Raw genomic sequence first — 21,191 nt, forward strand, 5'->3', positions numbered from 1 at the left:
ATTATTCCTCCACAAAAACATTGTCCTGAAGTTACCTCATACTGCAGTTCCAAGAAAAGCTGGTTTGTAGCACAACTTAAAATATTCCTGTTTGTTTCTATTCAAATAGTAATTCAGGTTAATGAAAAATGCCCAGATCAAAGTTTGTCCAAGAGGCTACTTTCATAAATGTAAGAATGTACCTAAACTACTTTGTCACTAGACAAAATTCTGCCTGCAGTTGTACCAAGGGACAAGAAAACAACTAAGTACTGAGCATAAGTTTATAATGTGCTGATGTTTTTCTTGGCCTTAATGATGGCCTGTTTGTTTTTTGGGGTTTTTTTTTTTGCTATTCCATAGGACTCCTATTCTGAGCACTAAACCTATACAACTTTTCACATTTTTCACTAGGAAACTGCATTCTGGGGAATGAGCCTAGAGCTTGAAGCACACTTTGTTTTGAAAAGTTTAAAATACCCTTTTAATTTAGAACTTTATTGTGTTTTAAATACACATATCTTTGGAGGAAACAATTCTTCAGAAAGAAAGATAATGAACGCTCAAAGGAAACAAAATGAGTAACATTACTTATGCACCATACAAGTAATCAATTCAAGTAGCTCTTAATTAGCAAGATAATTTTTTTTCAAAACAGAGCTGTGTAGCAGGGCAGGGACAAGATAAAGATTTTGAATTTTTATAGCTGGGTCGGAATTATGGCACTCTCTCCAGGCACTACACTTATAGGATTCCTTAATATTCTGCAACAAACTCAAAGTGTGATTTTGATATCACCCACATGCCCCCTTAGGACACTGAAGAGCTGCAATTAATAGGGCTGGCCAATTTCAGGCCATTCTCTTTTAACGTGCATACTGAGTCCTTTAAAACAGACCACCCTCAACAGAAGTAACCAGCCTAGCAAAGGCAAGTTGCAGCAAGCAGAGCCATGATGCCTGCTCATTAAATATGATCCTGGTCTCATTCCCAAAGACTCTTTCCTTCCATCTGGTGTTCGATACAGCAAATAAGGGTTGTTGAAAGTTGTCCAGGAAATGTGCACAATGTAAAAAGCCAGTCCAGCTTTTATTCCCAAATTACAGGGTGTTAGAATCTTTGGTTTGTGGTAAGGCTTTGCTTCAATAATGGATTCCTGCCTGACAACTCATCGCCAGGAGAGCAGTGATCTCATGGTTACTCATTGTTTCTATATTTAATGTTTCCTTCTAACCATGCCAATAGCATAGTCCTATATTCTTGATTTGTAATTCACTATGACCTCAGATTTTTTCTGCTTTCGTTACATATAGCCAATATGCCTCTAGAATGAGTTGGTATAATTCATTTTCCCTTCCTTACCCCAAGATCAATTTTCCTCGACTTAACTGTTTGATTCTCCTCCATTCCTGAAGTTTACAAAGCCATTCAGAATTCTGATTCTGAATTCCAAAGACCTCCCAACCTCCTAGAGTAATAATAATGGCATTTATTAAGCACTTACTATGTGCAAAGCATTATTCTAAGGACTCGGGGGGGGGGGGGTTACAAGATGATCAAGTTGTCCCACAGGGGGCTCAGTCTTAATCCCCATTGTACAGATGAGGGAACTGAGGCCCAGAGAAGTTAAGTGACTTGCCCAAAGTCACACAGCTGACAATTGGTAGAGCCTGGATTCAAACCCATGACCTCTGACTCCAAAGCCCATGCTCTTTCCACTGAGACACGCTGCTTCTCATGGCTGAATAGAAGCATCTGAATAGCAAATTATAATGTTACTAATTCCATTATTCAAGTCACTGATGAAGATATTAATTAACACTGGGCCTAAAACCAATCCCTGGGGAGTCCCATTTGCTTTGTTCCCAGAAATTTATATTGACCCATTGATAAAAATTTGAATTCATCCTTCTTACCTGCTGGACCCTCATTTGGTAGTTGGTGGTCTCAAGCATTAATGACACAGATTTGTGGGACTGATCAGAAGCCTTCCTAAACTTAAGAAATTTTCATTCATTACACTATACCAGACTCATCACACTGTAAAAAAGATGTGATGGGAGCTATCCTTTACAGTGATGTTCTGTTTACTCCCTGGGTGTCTGAAAATTGATTGTGTAAATATTTTTTGTGCTTGTGTGAATATTCTAGATTTTCCAGGAAGATACTTTAGACACTGAGGCATTTTCTTCCCACTATCTTTCTTCTGTCCCATTTTTATGAGCAGGCAATCCAGTTAGCCTTTTCCATTTTTCATGCATCTGTCTCAAACCGCAACAAATTTTCACAGGCAATAGTTAGTGGCTCCAAGATCTTTTCATTCAGTTCCCTAAGAGCCCTTTTGCATGCGATCACTGGGGTTATTTTTCCTACGTTTCTTTCACTGGTGTCTCTCAAAAAGAACTTATACCAGTGATTTATGCAACATTGTTCATCTGCATGATTCTTCAAAAAAAATTGAAGTGCTATTAAAATAGCATTTTCAGGATTTTAAATGCAAAATGGGACACCAAAAGTGTTCTTAAACATTGTTATTTCTATGAAGTAATACCTTTTAGCTTACACTATAAAGTTTGTTTTAATTGGTACACATTTTTACCACAATAAAAGTGAAAATTTTGAAAAACTTCATAATATATTATTTTCTCCCTGAAATTAACCCCACTTTGCAAAGACAGTAAAGAGAGGCAACTCCAATTTGTACAGAAGAGAAACTTCTAAAGCAAATTTTCCCATTTAAAATTAGGCCAAAAAGAGCAAGTGCTAGTTTTTGAAATCTAGTGAACTTTAGTTACTGTCTTAACCAGGTATAGAATAATTTATGACCACTAATAATCCCAAATAAGAATGTGCACAGGTACAATATTTATGGGATAAGCAAAAATCATAAACTGAACACTCAAATGCAAGTCAGAGCATAATTAAGGGAAATCGGGATTAAATTTAAGACAAGAAACTGAACCCCTGGCAAAATCATTTGAGAAGTCAGGATTGGAACAGTGGTATTTTACTCATGGAATGAACTGGAAACTCTCGGGAAAACAGAAGGATTAAGTAGTTATTCATCCCTGAAGAAGAGAACAAGATTTAGGGTATATGCAACCTGACCCTTGGGCTAGCCAAGGACTGGCTTTGATTGTCTTTCCTCTGGTAGCTCCTAAAGTGGAAGACTGCTGTGACCCCAGCAGATGGGGAATTACGAGAACTCCTTAAAATTAATGGAGAGCAAAGGATAGGGCATCTCATGAGGAAAAGAATGCTTCCCCATTTAAAGATTTGCAAAAAAAAATAGACAAAGGGGAATTTGTCAAGCTTTTTTCAAAAATTTTCCTTTCCTGAAAGCTAATTCGAATTGATCAGAATGAAGCCTACTAAGAACACTATCAATATAGAATTGCCACACTGGAGTACCGTTGAATCATCAGATGTTGTATTGTCTTGCTGCGATGATTTATTTAAAACCCTTGAAAGAAAATCAAAAGCCTCTGATTCTGCCCTTGGCAAATTACATAATTCTACACAATTCTACACATTAAGGTAGGAGCTGAACATGTTTTGCAATGTCCATAAAAGCAAAAGTATTAGAAAGCATTGGCTTTAAAAAAAGCCTGACATTCTTTCCACCGTATTAACAGAATGCCTACAGTGACAGTGGGATAACAGGTTTGGAAAGATGATCAGAACGTATTTTCTGTGCCGGATCACTGGGGGGACGTGATCCATTGGGAGGACAAATTGCTCTGGGGATTACAATGAAGCACAGGCTCAGGATGCATGGCATTCAGTCTTTGCTGACAAGAGATACAGGTGATAATAATAACTCTGATATTAAGTGCTTACTGCGTGGTGACCACCCTGATAAGAGAAGCAGTGTGGCTCAGTGGAAAAGAGCTGGGCTTTGGGGTCAGAGGTCATGGGTTCAAACCCTGGCTTCCCCAACTGTCAGCTGTGTGACTTTGGGCAAGCCACTTAACTTCTCTGTGCCTCAGTTACCTCATCTGTAAAGTGGGGATTAAGACTGTGAGCCCTCCTTGGGACAACCTGATCACCTTGTAACTTCCCCAGTGCTTAGAACAGTGCTTTGCACATAGTAAGCGCTTAATAAATGTCATTATTATTATTATTAGCACTATGGTAGACACACAAGAGTCAAATCAGACACAGTCCCTGTCCCACAGTCTAAGAGGGCAGGAAAAAAGGTATTGAAACCCAATTTTACAGATGAATAAACTAAGGCACAGGGAAGTTAAGTAATTTGCCCAAAGTCACACAGCAGGCAACTGAGAAGCCAAGACTGGAACCCAGATCTCCTGACTCCCAGTCCTCTGCTCTTTCCACTAACGGCTGCTTCATAAAAGTGAGGTGAAATGCTTAAGAAATAGATGATCAACTGAGCCATCCAGGCATCTCATAAAGTTGTATTAATCATGCAATCGCTGTGGCAGAAAGCACAGGTCATCAAAAAGTCATTTGGTCACATGACAGGTCTAAATTCTTCCATCCTCTTTGTACAGAAAAAATTACTATTATTGGAAGCATATGTACGTGTTCAACCCAATTTCTCTTCTATAACCTGTTTATCATTTTTAATATATTTAAACTCACATTTTGAAACATAGACTGTCTTAGAGAACCAAACTGAACAGGAATAGTGTCTTACTTAATTGTATTTAATCTACCTCAATACTTGGCACATAGTAAACAATTAACAAATATTACGATTTCCTCTAGACTGTAAATTTAGAATGTTTCTACAAATTTACTAAATTGTACTCTCCCAAAAGCACAGTACAATACTCTGCCAAACAGTAAGTGCTTAATAAATATATTGATGGACTATTTTTATGACTATTTACTTGCTATTATAGACCTGAACAAACTAAAAACATTTAAATATGCATGATCTGTGAACACAGCTCAACAAATCCTCTGTTGAATTGTCTGTGACAGTTGAAAAATCAAGGTTAATGAGCAGAAATGGCTTAAATTCAACACCATCTTTCAAACGTCCCTTGGCATCTTATTTTCTTGGACGATTTCCCACTGTGCCTCAGGAATTGCTTTTTTTCCCCCTCAACTCCAGCTATTGTCAATCATAAACAAATACATTCTTAGAGAAGAGGTAGTGTCAGAGGATGGTGGTGCTACTATAAACAAAAATCTAGTCTTCCTGCTCCCCCACTAATGGGAAACCAATCTGTTTCTCCATATTCTGTTCTTATTGTAGCCTCCTGTTTGCCATATAGGTTCCTTATTAATGCAATTATAAATGGACCGGCATGCCCATAATAATAACTTTAATTATTAAAAGTTGAGGAACAAAGCAAAAAGATAGGCCTACAATTAAAAGTCACAAAAACAAAGACCACAACAACTGGAAGTTTTAACACACTTGTAGTGGATGGAGGGAAGATTGAAATAGCTGACAATTTTTCTCTCCTGGGATTGATGATCATTAACAAAGGAACTAGTAGTCAAGAAATACACCAAAGATTAATGTTAGGAAAACTTGCTATGAAGAGCCTGGAAAAAGTCATGAAATGTGTGCTGATATATATATACATGGAGCTGCTATGAATCGGAAATGACTCGACGACACTTAATAATAGTAATAATAATAATAATACTGTTATTACTTGTAGATAATAGTTAATAAGTAAATAATATTACTAGTAGATAATGGGCTGGGTAGATACAAGCTAATTAGGTTGGACACAGACCCTGTTCCACATGGGGCACAAAGTCTTAATCCCCATTTTACAGATGAGGTAACTGAGGCACAAAAAAGTTAAGTGACTGGTCTGCTGTGTGACCTTGGGCCAGAGGTGGAGCCGGGATTAGAACCCTGGTCCTCTGACTCCCAAACCCATATTCTTTCCACTAGGCCAAACTCCTTCCCACTTGCACTCTCATTCAATTCTAAATTCAAGGGCAGGAACCGCATCTACTACTTTTACTGTGTGCTCTCAGTGCCTAGTACAGTGATGATGATACTGTAAATATACTGTGTTAGAATCCAGGAGGTATTTAGATTTTGGAAGCTCTAGGTCAATTCAAGAGTTGCCACATTTCAAGAACATTTTAACACTACAGAAATCCATTCCCTACCTCAGTCACCAAGCACGTGAGTGGCATTTGATTTTGCCTGGTGAAGTCAACATTAACTAAACTCTGCCTGTGAATTCAGGCATTCAACACTCATATATTCCAGGAAGATGACTGACTTAATTATTTAGCTATATACTCATTTACAGTCTGCTAGGTCATTCAATTGTGCAAACTTGAACTCTTTTAAAATAGGAATGGTGGGAAGCACAGGTAACTCAGGAATATTTACCTCACCACCACACAGTCTCCCCTTCCCCATCCATCTCTTTAGAATTGGAAAGAGGATATTGAACTTAATGTAGTTTGGGGTGAACTGATTTTGGATATTCATAATGAAATGCAGATTTTAAAAAATGTTACATTTTAGCTGATTTAGAAAACTTTAGGACAAATAAGTGACACAAGACAGTCCAAAAGTTTGGTAATGAATTAAACAAATCAGTCCATTTGAGTGCTCTGCGCATAGTAAGTGCTCAATAAATAGGATGGATTGATTGCTCAATGGTATTTATTAAATGCTTACTGTGCACTGAGCACTGTACTAGATGCTTGGAAGAGACCGAGCAGAGTTGAGTTCATAGGCATGTTCCCTGTTCACAAGGCTCTCACAGTAAAGAAGGGAAAACAGCCATTAAAATAAATCTTAGATGGAAAAAACTAAAAGCATTAAAAACTGATTTGTTAATCAATGAAACACATCCATAGATCCAAAAATTCTGGACACATGAAAACAAGAGAACAGCAGAGAAAGCATGCTCTGATGGAGTAACTAAACCTCCAAGGTTGGGAAGGAATCAAGTGCAATGCCATCAATGCCAGCACATGTACTTGCAGCTGGGATTGTTTAGTTACGTCTCCTGGCTACTTCAGTCACAGGAACTGCCATGGAGAAATCCCTGGGGCTGCTTGGCAAATATGAATATGCTGGGAATGGGAACTCTGTATTACTAGTTAATTGAAAAAAATAGTGTAGGTACAGAGTTTGCTGAACCATCAGACACTGAGCATTTGTCAATGAGACTAACTTTTTCAGAAGAAACTGTCCAAACTCTCCTGTGTCTTTTAGCCTCATACAAATACCTCAGAGGCAGCAGCCACCTTGCTTATATTAGGTGCTAATGGAGAAGGGGTGGGAAGGGAGAAAGGTATTGACAAGGAGGAAGTGTTAACGGGCATGAGTAGCCCAGATCTCAGTTCCCGAAACATGAATGGCAATTTTGTGAAGACATTTCCTCCCAACCCTTTTTTTAAAGTTTCGCCAAACCTAAATGTGCTGTAGTATCTTCAGCATCTTAAATTTAATGCCAAATTGATTTATACCCAGTTCTGACCTTAAAAGTGGGTGTCTATTCAGATCACTAGGGAAGGCACATAGGTACTGACCCCACTTTGCCCCATTTCTCGCTGTGAAAAGGCTGCAAGAAAGTGAATGTCTGCTAATGCTGAGTCAAAAGTGATAAATGTTTCTGACCACAGAACCTCCCGGAGAGCTCTGCTAAGTGGACAAGCAGCAGGAATCCTGAAAACAACTAGCTACTATGGGCAGTGAAGAGCACAATGGCTATTGAGACAACCACAGAGCCTTATGAAGGCGCAGGGCTCTGGTGTTATGACTCAGCAACGGCACTATACTGTGGTTACTTCAACTGAAAATGGATCCTGCATGGAAAAAAAAAATGCTTGTGTTTCTCAGATATACCCCGCCCCGACTCATTTATTTCATTCCAAGCTCTAGTGGGAACCCAAATGGCAGTTACTCACCTACATAGCCATTCTTCTTTTTCCTCCTATCTGTATATTTTTCTAGTACCTATCTTTCCCACTAGATTGTAAATTTCTTAAGGGCACCTAAATAAATCTTTCACTTAGCCATTTTTCTTTTTCCTCCTATCTGTACATTTGCCAAGCACTTAGTACAGTGCTCTGCACACAGTAAGCACTCAATAAATATGATTGAATGAATTTGTCCTATCTTCTCTGCTAGAATGTAATAATAATAATAATAATAGTAATAATAATAGCATTTATTAAGCACTTACCATGTGCAAAGCACTGTTCTAAGCGCTCAGGAGGTTACAAGGTGATCAGGTTGTCCCACAGGTGGCTCACAGTCTTAATCCTCATTTTACAAATGAGGGAACTGAGGCATAGGGAAATTAAGTGACCTGCCCAAAGTCACACAGCTGACAATTGGCAGAGCCGGGATTTGAATCTATGACCTCTGACTCCAAAGCCCGTGCTCTTTCCATTGGGCCACGCTGCTTCTTTATGTAAATTCCTTAAGGGCAGACATTTGTGTATACAATCAATCACATTTATTGAACACTTACTGTGTACAGAGCACTGTACTAAGCTCTTGGGAGGGTAAAATATAGCAGAGTTGATAAACACATTTCCTGCTCACAAGGTGCTTGCTGTCTAGAGAGGGAAAATTGAATACAGTGCTCTGAACACATTGGGCACTTAATAAAACTACAGATTGATCTGAGTAGCAATTTTAGCATCTGTATAAAAATAAAATGAAGATAAAATAGCCAAGTGAATGTGGAGGTCAATTAAATGAATACAAAATAATTATGGTAAATAACTTGAAGGAATAGTATGAAATGGATCAGAAAAGTTGGACTCCATTGGTAGTGGAGTTCAATGTCCATGGTTGCAGCATAGCAGAGTACAGAATTAACCTGAAAACTGATGACTAATAATAATAATAGTATTTGTTAAGTACTTTATATGTGTCAAGCACTGTTCTAAGCTTTGGGATAGATACAGCTAATCAAATTGGATAAAGTCTCTGTCTCACATGGGGCTCACAGTCTTAATCCCCATTTTACACTTGAGGTAACAGACACAGAGATGTTAAGTGAAAGTCATACAGCAGACCAGTGGCTGAGGCAAGATTAGAACCTAGGTCCTTCAGACGCCCAGGCCCAAGCTCTATCCACAGGGCCAGGCTGCTTTCAGACTACTTTAAGACTAGAACACACTGCAGTGCAAGTATGCATATAAAATACATTCATTCCAAAAGACTAAAGATTTAATACTTAGGTACTGATGCACTCCTAAATTTAAACTTACTTTACTTCCAATCCCTCTAACACTTATGTCCCTTCCATAATATACTAATTTCCTCAAAATTAAAGTAGGAATAGTATTTGCAGGCAAACATAGTAGCTTGTGTTCAAAAACTACCTTTCACTTCACAATATTATGCTCACATTTCTACCACTGACGAGAAGCCAGTTTCACTAAACTCACATGCCAAGTTATCTTTAGGTTTTGAAAGTTCAGGAAAGAGTTCAGAAGTACCACAAATAGCATATTTGAAAGAGCAGCTTTGGTTATAACGAAATTTCCAAGTGTTGTCCCAATGGAAGAAACTACAATAAACTCTTTAAATGTCTTCAGTCTGTAAATGCAAATCCTGTTGTGGGAAATAAGGTAAAGGATTCTCTCCCACCTTATTTTACAAATAAAAAAACCCAATCATCCACAAAATACCATCAAACTCACTTTACAGTGGTCGTATTGTTCTTGTAAGGCTGGAACATCTCCTCCAATGGGCATCTGTTGGTTAAGCTCCTCATCTTTCAGATTCAGCCACTTGACCAACTCTTCCAAGGATGCCAACAACCTGTTCCATTTCTCAGCACTGGCCTCTAAGTGAGCTCTGCAAAGAGAGGAAGCACAGGACACTTGAATGAGTGTTGAAAGGGCCTCAAAACAGACAGATGTTCTGTAAAAATAGTTGTGGTTATATATACCACAGTGAAAGATCACGACTTCCTCACAAGAAGTGTGCTCAGAAAGAGGATGGCCTGAAGTCAGAGGATCAGGTTCTCATTCTGGCTCCACCACTCACCTGCTGCGTGACCTCGGGCAAGTCACTTACCTCCTCAGTTTCCTCATCTGTAAAATAGGATCCAATACTTCTGGCTTTTTAAAATAGTATTTATTAAGCACTTACTATGTGCCAGGCACCATACTAAGCACCGGGGTAGACACAAGCTAATTAGGTTGTCACAGCCCATGAACCATAATCCCCATTTTACAGAGGAGGTGACTGAAGCACAGATAAGTGAAAAGACTTGCCCAAAGTCACACAGCAGACAAGAGGCGGAGGCAGGATTAGAACCCAGGTCCTTCTGATTCCCAGACCCATGGTTTATCCACTAGGCCATGCTGCTGTTCTCCTCTCCAGTAGGCTGAGAATCCCATGTGGGACTGGGACTGTGCCTGGCCTAATTATCCTTTATCTACCCCAGCTCTTGGTACACTGCTTAGCAGTAATAAGCATCTAACAAATACCAGACTTATTATTATGAGAATACACGAATATTGTTATCATGTAATATCATATACAATAGAAGTATTATCTTTAAAACGTCCAACAATCGCTAATAAAATTATTTCAGTACTTCAAGTTACTTCCCAGTATTAGGGCAGTCATCTTGTAAAGAGTATTGACTATTTCAGTTGACTAATAAATTATTGCTTGTTTTGTAGGCTATGGTAACACATTTAACTGTCTCCTCTTGGTCAGAGGCAATGGAGATCCCCATTATATCCTTCTGGTCTCAACATCTCTTGGCAGAGCACTTAATACATAGGCCAAATGCCAGTTTATCCAAATAAGTGTCTTATGGGCAGATGACGACTGGATAGCAGTGAAAAGCTCTGAAATCATCTCTTCAAGCATGTCTCATCAATCTGACTTACTGGGAAGCACTGCTACTGATCAGAAGCTGGTGGTGAAGAATGCCTTATGACTGACAGAGTGAGCAATTCTTGAATCAGTTTGCTACTCCTCAGAAATGTTATCCAAGGCATGCAACAAAATATTTGCAGAAAGGCACCCTGAGTTCTATTTTCTAGGTTTGCTCTAGCTGGCTTTGATGGTAGGAGAACAATTGTACTTACTATTATATTGGTATTTGTTAAAGTGCTATTATGTGTCAAGCACAGTTCTAAGAGCTGGCGTAGATGCAAGTTAATCAGATCAGACACAGTGCCTGTTCCACGTGGAACTCACAGTCTAAATATGCATTTATTCATTCGTTCAATCGTATTTATTGAGCTCTTACGGTGCACAGAGCACTGTACTAAGTGCTTGGGAAGTACGTTAGCAACATATAGAGATGGTCCCTACCAACAATGGGATCACAGTCTAGAAGGGGGAGACAGACAACAAAACAAAACATGTGGACAGGTGTCAAGTCATCAAAATCAACAGAAATAAAGCTAGATGCACATCATTAACAAAAAATACAATAGTAAATATGTAGAAGTAAAATAAATAGTGATAAATCTGTTCAAACATATATACAGGTGCTATGGGGAGGGGAAAGAGGTAGGGAAGGGGGATGCTCTGCACACAGTAAGCGCTCAATAAATACGATTGATGATGAGGAAAGGAAAAAGGGGGGCTCAGTGAGGAAACTGAAATACAGAGAAGTTAAGTGACTTGCTCAAGGTCACACAGCAGACAAGTGGCACAGATGGAATTAGAATCCAAGACTTCTGGTCCCAGACCTATGTTCTCTCCGCTAGTCATCCGGGACCTCTAAACTTCAGTTTCCCTTAAATTAATTGAATTAATTTAATAAACCTAATGTGTGGAGTGCTGAAAGAACTTTGCGAGATTCTGTTAGAAGTGCAATGCATCATCACAACGATCACCATTCTGAGGGAACGTTGGGAATGGTGTACTCAAATCATTTTATTTGATTATTTTTGTCCTATTTCACCTATTTCTCTACTGCTTTGACAACTCCTCCCTTTTGTCTACATAGTGAAAACAGTCCCTCTCAAGGACCTGTGTCTCCAGTTTAATTCTAGTTGTTTTGTGTTCATGTAGATTACTTTGATCTGAGTGAAGAATTTCTTTTCTGAGGTAAACAGTATTTCACTGCCACACGTTATCTAAGTTACAAGAGCAGAACTAAATCCTTCTTAATACTAGCTGCTTTCTCTAATACCCAATTTTGTAATGTAAGTAAATTTTAATAGAGAAGAAAAATCTCAGCTCAAACTGAAAAGTGGCTACTTCTTTGTTTCATATTATTTTATTCTGTACCCAGCAACTGTAGTTTAACTCAACATTTGGATATCCCTAGTTCCTTGTTTTATTCCCTCCCTCTTCACTTATTAAACGTTTATAGCAGAACATATTTGGTATGGTCAACAGCATTCAAATATCCAATTCTCTGTAGGAGTGGATGACTAACTTCTCCCATTACCCTAGAGGTTCAACACAGAGCTTCTGAACTGTAGGCCCAAATACAGCATATAACTTACAACAATAAGGCTCTCAAGGTCTCTCCCATTCCCATCCTTCACAGCAGTATCCTCAGATAAGATCTCCTCCCTCCTCTCAAGTGCTACTCCGGCCACCTGTGCTTCTGACCCCATTCCCTCTCATCTTATGAAATCTCTGGCCCCGTCTCTCCTCCCTTCCTTAACTTCCATCTTCAACCGCTCACTCTCCAGTGGTTCCTTCCCCTCTGCCTTCAAACATGCCCACGTCTCCCACATCCTAAAAAAAACCCTCTCTTGACCCCACCTCCCTTTCTAGTTAACACCCTATCTCCCTCCTACCATTCCTTTCCAAACTCCTTGAATGAGTCATCTACACCCACTGCCTCGAATTCCTGAATGCCAACTCTCTCCTCGACCTCCTCCAATCTGGCTTCCGTCCCCTACATTCCACTGAAATTGCCCTCTCAAAGGTCACCAATGACCTCCTGCTTGCTAAAACCAATGGCTCCTACTCTAGCCTAATCCTCCTCGACCTCTCAGCTGCCTTCGACACTGTCAACCACCCCCTTCTCCTCAACACACTATCCAACCTTGGCTTCACAGACTGTGTCCTTTCCTGGTTCTCCTGTTATCGCTCCGGCCATTCATTCTCAGTCTCTTTTGTTGGCTCCTCCTCCTCCTCCCATCCCCTTACTGTAGGGGTTCCTCAAGGGTCAGTTCTTGGTCCCCTTCTGTTCTCTATCTACACTCACTCCCTTGGTGAACTCATTCGCTCCCACGGCTTCAACTATCATCTCTATGCTGATGACACCCAAATCTACATCTCTGCTCCTGCTCTCTCTCCCTCTCTTCAGGATCGTGTCTCCTCCTGCCTTCAGGACATCTCCATCTGGATGTCTGCCCTCCATCTAAAACTCAATAATGTCCAAGACTGATCTCCTTGTCTTCTCTCCCAAACCCTTCCCTCTCCCTGACTTTCCCATCACTGTTGACGGCACTATCATCCTTCCCGTCTCACAAGCCCACAACCTTGGTGTCATCCTCGACTCTGCTCTCTTGTTCACCCCTCACATCCAATCCGTCACCAAAAACTGCGGCTCTCACCTCCGTCTCATTGCCACGATCCGCCCTTTCCTCTCCATCCAAACCGCTACCCTGCTGGTTCAATCGCTCATCCTATCCTGACTGGATTACTGCATCAGCCTCCTCTCTGATCTCCCATCCTCCTGTTTCTCCCCTCTTCAATCTATACTTCAAGCTGCTGCCCGGATCATCTTGGTGCAGAAACACTCTGGGCATGTTACTCCCCTCCTCAAAAATCTCCAGTGGCTATCAATCAGCCTATGCATCAGGCAAAAACTCCTCACCCTCGGCTTCAAGGCTGTCCATCACCTCGTCCACTCCTACCTCACCTCCCTTCTTTCCTTCTCCAGCCCAGCCCACACCCTCTGCTCCTCTGCCGCTAACCTCCACAATGTGCCTCGTTCTTGCCTGTTCCACCGTCGACCCCCGGCTCACGCCCTCCCCCTGGCCTGGAATGCCCGCCCTCTGCATATCCGCGAAGCTAGCTCTCTTCCTCCCTTCAAAGCCCTTCTGAGAGCTCACCTCCTCCAGGAGGCCTTCCCAGACTAAGCCCCCTCATTCCTCTCCCCCTGCCCATTCCCCCGCCCTACCTCCTTCCCCTCCCCACAGCACCTGTATATATGTTAGTACAGATTTATTACTCTATTTTACTTGTACATATTTACTATTCTATTTATTTTATTCTGTTAATATGGTTTTTTTTTTGTCTGTCTTCCCCTTCTAGACTGTGAGCCTGCTGTTGGGTAGGGACCGTATGTATATGTTGCCCACTTGTACTTCCCAAGCGCTTAGTACAGTGCTCTGTACACAGTAAGCGCTCAACAAATACCACTGAATGAATGAATTGAAATTGTCAAGGAATAGATTTTCTAAGGTAAGTGATCAAAAATCTCTAAATTCCAAGTGCAATAATGATGCACATTATACTTATATTATACTTTGGTTCTTCCTTTCTCTGTAATGAAAAGTAGATGGACTGGGCAGGATCATAGCCTGAAGAAACTGTTCTGGTTCTTTTCTATTGGATTAAGACCATATGTTCCACTTATTACAACCTGCCAATTGTTTGCTTCCATATGCAGCCTATACTCTAGATTTGAAATTACAAAAGTGAATACATGGCTCTCTAGTTTAAGAGTTACTCTTTCAGGTTTTATGAAAGTTCTCAAGAGCTCCATGATAGTCAGATGTCTCAGTTTTACCTGTGAAGATCATAGTCACAAGTGTAGTTTTATACTAATTTTGTAAATCTTTCAAAAGCAACATCATACACTTACAAATTTCCAAAAGCATATCCTCTAACTTACGCAGTATAAATTAATCAAATCAAAAGTATCTACTGAATACCTACCATGTCCAGAGCACTGTATTAAACCCCCAGGGAGGGCACAATAATTAGTAGACATGATTCCTGCCCTCAAAGATTTTACAATCTAGTGGAGGAGGCAGCACTAGAGTATATTACAACCCCTTGAGGGATAGGGACCATATCTAATTCCACTTGTTCATTCTTTCCCAGTACTTAGTATAGTGCTCTGCATACATCATCAACGGTATTTATTGAGTACTTACTGTGTGCAGAGCACTGTACTAAGCGCTTGGGTGAGTACAACCCAACAGATCTGGCAGACATGTCCCCTAGCCACAACAAGCACACAGTAAGTGCTTAATAAATATTATTATTATACTACTACCATAAGAGGAAGCGATAGAGCATATAAGATGCACACACAGAGATATATGTGTATTCACACACATACATATACATTAGAGAAGCAGCATGGCTCAGTGGAAAAAGCCCGGGCTATGGAGTCAGAAGTCATGGTTTCAAATCCCAGCTCCACCAATTGTCAGCTGTGTGGCTTTGGGCAAGTCACTTAACTTCTCTGTGCCTCAGTTACCTCATCTGTAAAATAGGGATTAAGACTGTGAGCTCACATGGGACAACCTGATCACCTTGTATCCCCCCAGTGCTTAGAACAGTGGTTTGCACATAGTAAGCACTTAATAACTGTCATCATTATTATTATTATAATATACATATATCTCTGTGTGTGTGTGTGTGTGTGTGTGTGTGTGTGTGTGTGTGTGTGTGTACCTTAAAAAGTACTTTGTGGGAGGTTGGGGGGAAGATTTAAGGAGGCACAAATGCTGGCATAGGAATTGAGGGATAAAAAAATAATCAAGAAAGATTTTCTGGAGGAAATGCAATTTCAGATGTGCCAGATATGAAGGGTGAGAGAGTTCTAGCAGTGGCAGAGATGACACCCAGGCCCACTGAGTAGATTAAGAGAAACAAAGGGAAAGAGCTGAAGTGTAATGGAGCAAAGAGAAGATAATTAGGTAGGGGGAAAAATGGATTGAGCCCCCAATTGTCAGGAGTCCTTGCTTGATGCAGAGAGCAATGAAGGTTTTTAAGGAGTGGGGAGACTTGTGCAGAATGCCATTTTGGAAAGCTGATCTGGCCGGTGGACTGAGGTATGTACTAGAGGCAGTTAGATTAGTAAAAAAGGGAATGCAGTAGTCAAGCCAGGGTAAGACAAGTGCCTGGACAGGTGCAATAGACAGTTTTTAATGGCATTTATTAAGTGCTCACTATGTGCAAAGCACTGTTCTCAGTGCTGGGGAGGTTACAAGGTGATCAGGTTGTCCCAAGTGGAGGCTCACAATCTTAATCCCCATTGTACAGATAAGGTAACAGGCACAGAGCAGTTAACCAACTTACCCAAAGTCACACAGCTGGCAATTGGCAGAGCTGAGATTTGAACCCATGACCTCTGACTCCAAAGCCCGTGCTCTTTCCACTGAGCCACACTGCTTCTCATTTGGACGGAGAGGAAGGAAATCTCAGGTCATCAAATCAACCTGATTGATACATGTCCTTCAACACCCCCTTTGATTTTTTTCCTCTAAGGGCTTTGCAACTAGCCTTGGCAGGGTCCTCAGGATCAAGACTGGATGGTGGAAAGATGGAGGGTAGGGTAGAGGGTGATTTATCAAGCTCAGAGCCAGCTGGAATATAGAATGACACCTAATAGCCTCAGGTATGCCCTGAAGAAGACTGGGAATCTGTCATTAATCAATCAGTGATACTGAATGAGAGCTTATTTATTTTAATTTGTTAGTATGTTTGGTTTTGTTCTCTGTCTTCCCTTTTAGACTGTGAGCCCACTGTTGGGTAGGGACTGTCTCTATATATTGCCAATTTGTACTTCCCAAGCGCTTAGTACAGTGCTCTGCACATAGTAAGCGCTCAAAAATACGATTGATGATGATGATGATGATGTGCAACAGACGTAGCAAGAAACAGCATGGCATAATGGGTAAAGCATGGGCTTGGGAATCAGAAGGTCATGGGTTCTAATCTTGGCTCTGCCATCTGTAAGCTATGTGACCTGGGTCAAGTCACTACGCTACTCTGTGCCCCAGTTATCTCATTTGTAAAATGGGGATTGAGCCTATGAGTCCCACATAGGACAAGGACTGTGTCCAACTTTATTTGCCTGTATCACCCCAGCGCAAGTACAGTGCCTGGCACCTAACAAATGTCATCATTATTATTACTGTCATCATAAACTATCCCCATAAAAGACATCAGCCCAGAATTAGGATTCTCACCATTAGGTAGGCTTGTTTTATGGCTGAAAGTGAACAGCTTTTTCTTTCTTTAAAATGGTACTAAAGTGCTTATTATCTGCCAAACACTCACCTGCAAAATGGGGATTGAGACTGTGAGTCCTAGGTGGGACAGGAACTGTGTCCAACCCAATTTGTTTGTATCCACCCCAGCACTTAGAACAGTGCCTGGCACATAGTAAGCACTTAACAAACACCACAATTAGTATTATTATCATTAAAAGCTGAAAAACAGGGTTTAGATTACGACAATCCAAAAAGTAAACTATTAATCCAATGAATACCCATTAACTATCCTGTAAAATCCTCAAGGGCAGGAATCATGTCACCCTCTAATGTACTCCCTCCTCAAGTGCTGAGAAGAGTGATCTGCACACAGGAGGTGCTTAATAAATGTGATCAATGCTATCAATTAATGTGACACTGGGATCAGTGAATTTGGCCGTTGGAACAATATTTTCCCTCCTTTGTTTTATAACAGAAACTCACATACTGAGAGTATATGACATTGTTCAAGTTGATGCTTCTTCCCTCATAATACAGCAGAGTCCTAATAATAGTAATAGTTTGATATTTTATATTCTAACCTGATGCTAGCAGACTTGGCTTTCAAGTCATTCCATCTCTGGTTCATATCATCAAGTCGGTGTTGGAGCAGTGCTGCCTCGTCTGAGTTTCCCAAGGCCTTTACCATCTTCTGCCTATTTCCATCAATGCTCTTAAAGATGTCATTGTGGGCATCAATTTCTGCTTGGATGTCCTAGGGAAATAAAGAGAGAAAAAATGCATATGTTAAGTGCTAATGCCACATTATTAAATACCTGGAAGAGGTGTAAATTCATTTCGGCTTTAAACAGGGTTACCAGCATTTTCAAAATCAGGATATCCTCCCTTTAAGTCATAGTAGACCCAATATTTTATCTTCTTCTCTCCTCCCACTCCAAGGGTCAGACTTTCCAACAATTTCATTCATTCATTCAATAGCATTTATTGAGCACTTACTGTGTGCAGAGCACTGTACTAAGCACTTGTAAAGTACAGTTCAGCAACAAAAAGAGACATTCCCTGCCCACAATAAACTCACAGTATAGAAATTTTAAAGGTGGCCTTCAAATCCAGAAAGGTAAAGTTTTTTAATTTAGCAACTATCATGGCTTCAAGGTTCTCCACCAACTTTTCCCATCATATATGTCAGACTTCTTCACCCACATCACATCAACTTCTACCACATATGTATTTATACGTTCCGTCAGCAGTTATGTACCTACACCTAATTGATTTTACAGTCAGTTTATTTCTTCTGATTACCCCATTTGTAAATATTTTTATGTCTTTTTCTGCTGTTAGAATTTAAGCTCCTTATGGGCAGGGAATGTAATACTAATACTAATAATAATGTATTTGTTAAGTACTTACTGTGTGCAAGCACTTTATTAAGTGCTTGATGGACACAAGCAAATTGGGCTTGATGGATACAAGCAAAGTCCATGTCCCATGTGGGATTCATACATGCTGTGCCTCCTGCTTCTGTTGTACTCTACCATTCATTCGATAGTATTTATTCATTCATTCATTCAATCAATCGTATTTATTGAGTGCTTACTGTATGCAGAGCACTGTACTAAGTGCTTAGGAAGTACAAGTTGGTAACATATAGAGACGGTCCCTACCCAACAGCGGGCTCACAGTCTAGAAGGGGGAGAAAGACAACAAAACAAAACATATTAACAAAATAAAATAAATAGAATAGTAAATTAATAGTAATTTATTGAGTGCTTACTGTGTGCAGAACACTGTACTAAGTGCTTGGAAAGTACAATTGAGCAATAAAGAGAGACAATCCCTGCCCACAACAGGCTTATAGACTAGAAAGGGGGAGACAGACATCAAAGCAAGTAAACAGGCAACAAGAGCATCAATATAAACAAATAAAATTATAGATATATACACATCAAAACAAGTAAACAGGTATTAATGTAAATAAATGGAATTATAGATATGTACATGTGTACACAAGTGCTGTGGGGTGGGGGGAGGGAGGTAGAGCAAAGGGAGCGAGCCAGGGCAATGGGGAGGGGAGGGGAATCTGAGGAAAAGGGTGGGGGCTTAGTCTGTGAAGGCCTCTTGGAGGAGGTGAGCCTTCAGTAGGGCTTTAAAAGAGGGAAGAGACCTAGTTTGGCAGATTTGAGGAGGGAGGGCATTCCATTCATTCATTCAATCGTATTTATTGAGCGCTTGCTGTGTGCAGATCACTGTACTAAGCCTTTGGGAAGTACAAGTCAGCAACCTACAGAGACGGTCCCTACCCAACAACGGGCTCACAGTCTAGAAGGGGGAGACAGACAAAAAAAAACAAAACATGTAGACAGGTGTCAAAATCATCAGAACAAATACAATTAAAGCTATATGCACATCATTAACAAAATAAATAGAATAGTAAATATGTGCAAGTAAAATAGAGTAATAAATCTGTACAAATATATACAAGTGATGTGGGGATGGGAAGGAGGTGGGGGGGATGGGGAGGAGGAGAGGAAAAAGGGGGCTCAGTCTGGGAAGGCCTCCTGGAGGAGGTGAGCTCTCAGTTGGGCTTTGAAGGGAGGAAGAGAACTAGCTTGGCGGATGTGTGTAGGGTGTGTACATGCCAGGGGAAGGACGTGGGCTGGGGGTCGACAGCAGGACAGGCGAGAACAAGGCCCAGTGAGGAGGTTAGCAGCAGAGGAGTGGAGGGTGTGGGCTGGGCTGTAGAAGGAGAGAAGGGAGGTGAGGTAGGAAGGAAAAAGGTGACGGAGAGCTTTGAAGCCAATATTGAGGAGTTTTTGCTTGATACAGAAGTGGATAGGCAACCACTGGAGATTTTTGAGGAGGGGAGTGACATGCCCAGAGTGTTTCTGTAAAAAGGTAATCTTGGTAGCAGAGTGAAGTATAGATTGAAGTGGGGAGAGACAGGAGGATGGGAGATCAGAAAGGAGGCTGATGAAGTAATCCAGTCGGGACAGGATGAGAGATTGAACCGGCAAGGTAGCAGTTTGGATGGAGAGGAAAAGGAGGATCTTGTCGATGTTGTGGAGGTGAGACCGGTAGGTTTTGTTGATGGATTGGATGTGTGGGGTGAATGAGAGAGCGGAGTCAAGGATGATAATAATAATAATAATAATGGCATTTATTAAGTGCTATGTGCAAAGCACTGTTCTAAGCACTGGGGAGGTTACAAGGTGATCAGGTTGTCCCAAGGGGGGCTCACAGTCTTCATCCCCATTTTACAGATGAGATAACTGAGGCACAGAGAAGTTAAATGACTTGCCCAAAGTCACACAGCTGGCAATTGGCAGAGCCAGGATTTGAACCCATGACCACTGACTCCAAAGCCCGGGCTCTTTCCACTGAGCCACACTGCTTCTCTGACACGAAGGTTGCAGGCTTGTGAGATGGGAAGGATGGTAGTGACGTCTACAGGCTTACTGTGTGCAGAGCACAGTACTAAGTGCTTCAAAGGGGATGGATGGTTGACAGTGTCAAAGGTAGCAAAGAGCTTGAGGAGGATTAGGATGGAGTAGGAGCAGTTGGATTTGGCAAAAGGAGGTCATTGGTGATCTTCGAGAGGGCGGTTTCAGTGGAGTGGAGGGGATGGAAGCCAGACTGGAGGGGGGTCCAGGAGAGAGTTGGAAAAGAGGAATTTGAGGCAGTGAGTGTAGACAACTCACGCCAGGAGTTTGGAAAGCTAGGGCAGGAGGGAGATGGTGCGATAACTGGAGGGGGCTGTCGGGTCAAGGGAGAGGGTTTTTTTTTTTTTAGGATGGGGAAGACGTGGGAATGTTTGAAGGCTGTGGGGAAGAAGCGATTGGAGAGTGAGGCCTTCCCAGACTGAACCCCCTCCTTCCTCTCCCCCTCCTCCCCATCTCCCCCCCGCCTTACCTCCTTCCCCTCCCCACAGCACCTGTATATATGTATATATGTTTGCACGTATTTATTACTCCATTTATTTTATTTGTACATATTTATTCTATTTATTTTGTTAATATGTTTTGTTTTGTTATCTGTCCCCCTTTCTAGACTGTGAGCCCGCTGTTGGGTAGGGACCATCTCTATATGTTGCCAACTTGTACTTTCCAAGCGCTTAGTACAGT

General features: G+C 41.0%; 1 protein-coding gene across 4 annotated transcripts in view; it reads right to left on the reverse strand.

Moving 5' to 3' along the window:
- The window catches only part of UTRN (utrophin), a 583,736-nt gene that overhangs the window by 171,130 nt on the left and 391,415 nt on the right, over window positions 1-21,191 (reverse strand). For all 4 annotated transcript variants that reach the window (XM_038766673.1, XM_038766663.1, XM_038766681.1 and 1 more), the window contains 2 exons: window positions 17,652-17,824; window positions 9,601-9,757 (listed from right to left, as the gene is read on the reverse strand). In XM_038766673.1, the coding sequence (XP_038622601.1) occupies window positions 9,601-9,757; window positions 17,652-17,824 (330 nt within the window). The remainder of the gene's footprint in view (window positions 1-9,600; window positions 9,758-17,651; window positions 17,825-21,191) is intronic.

This window comes from Tachyglossus aculeatus, chromosome 2 (genome assembly GCF_015852505.1).
Source record: "Tachyglossus aculeatus isolate mTacAcu1 chromosome 2, mTacAcu1.pri, whole genome shotgun sequence".
Taxonomy (NCBI): domain Eukaryota; kingdom Metazoa; phylum Chordata; class Mammalia; order Monotremata; family Tachyglossidae; genus Tachyglossus; species Tachyglossus aculeatus.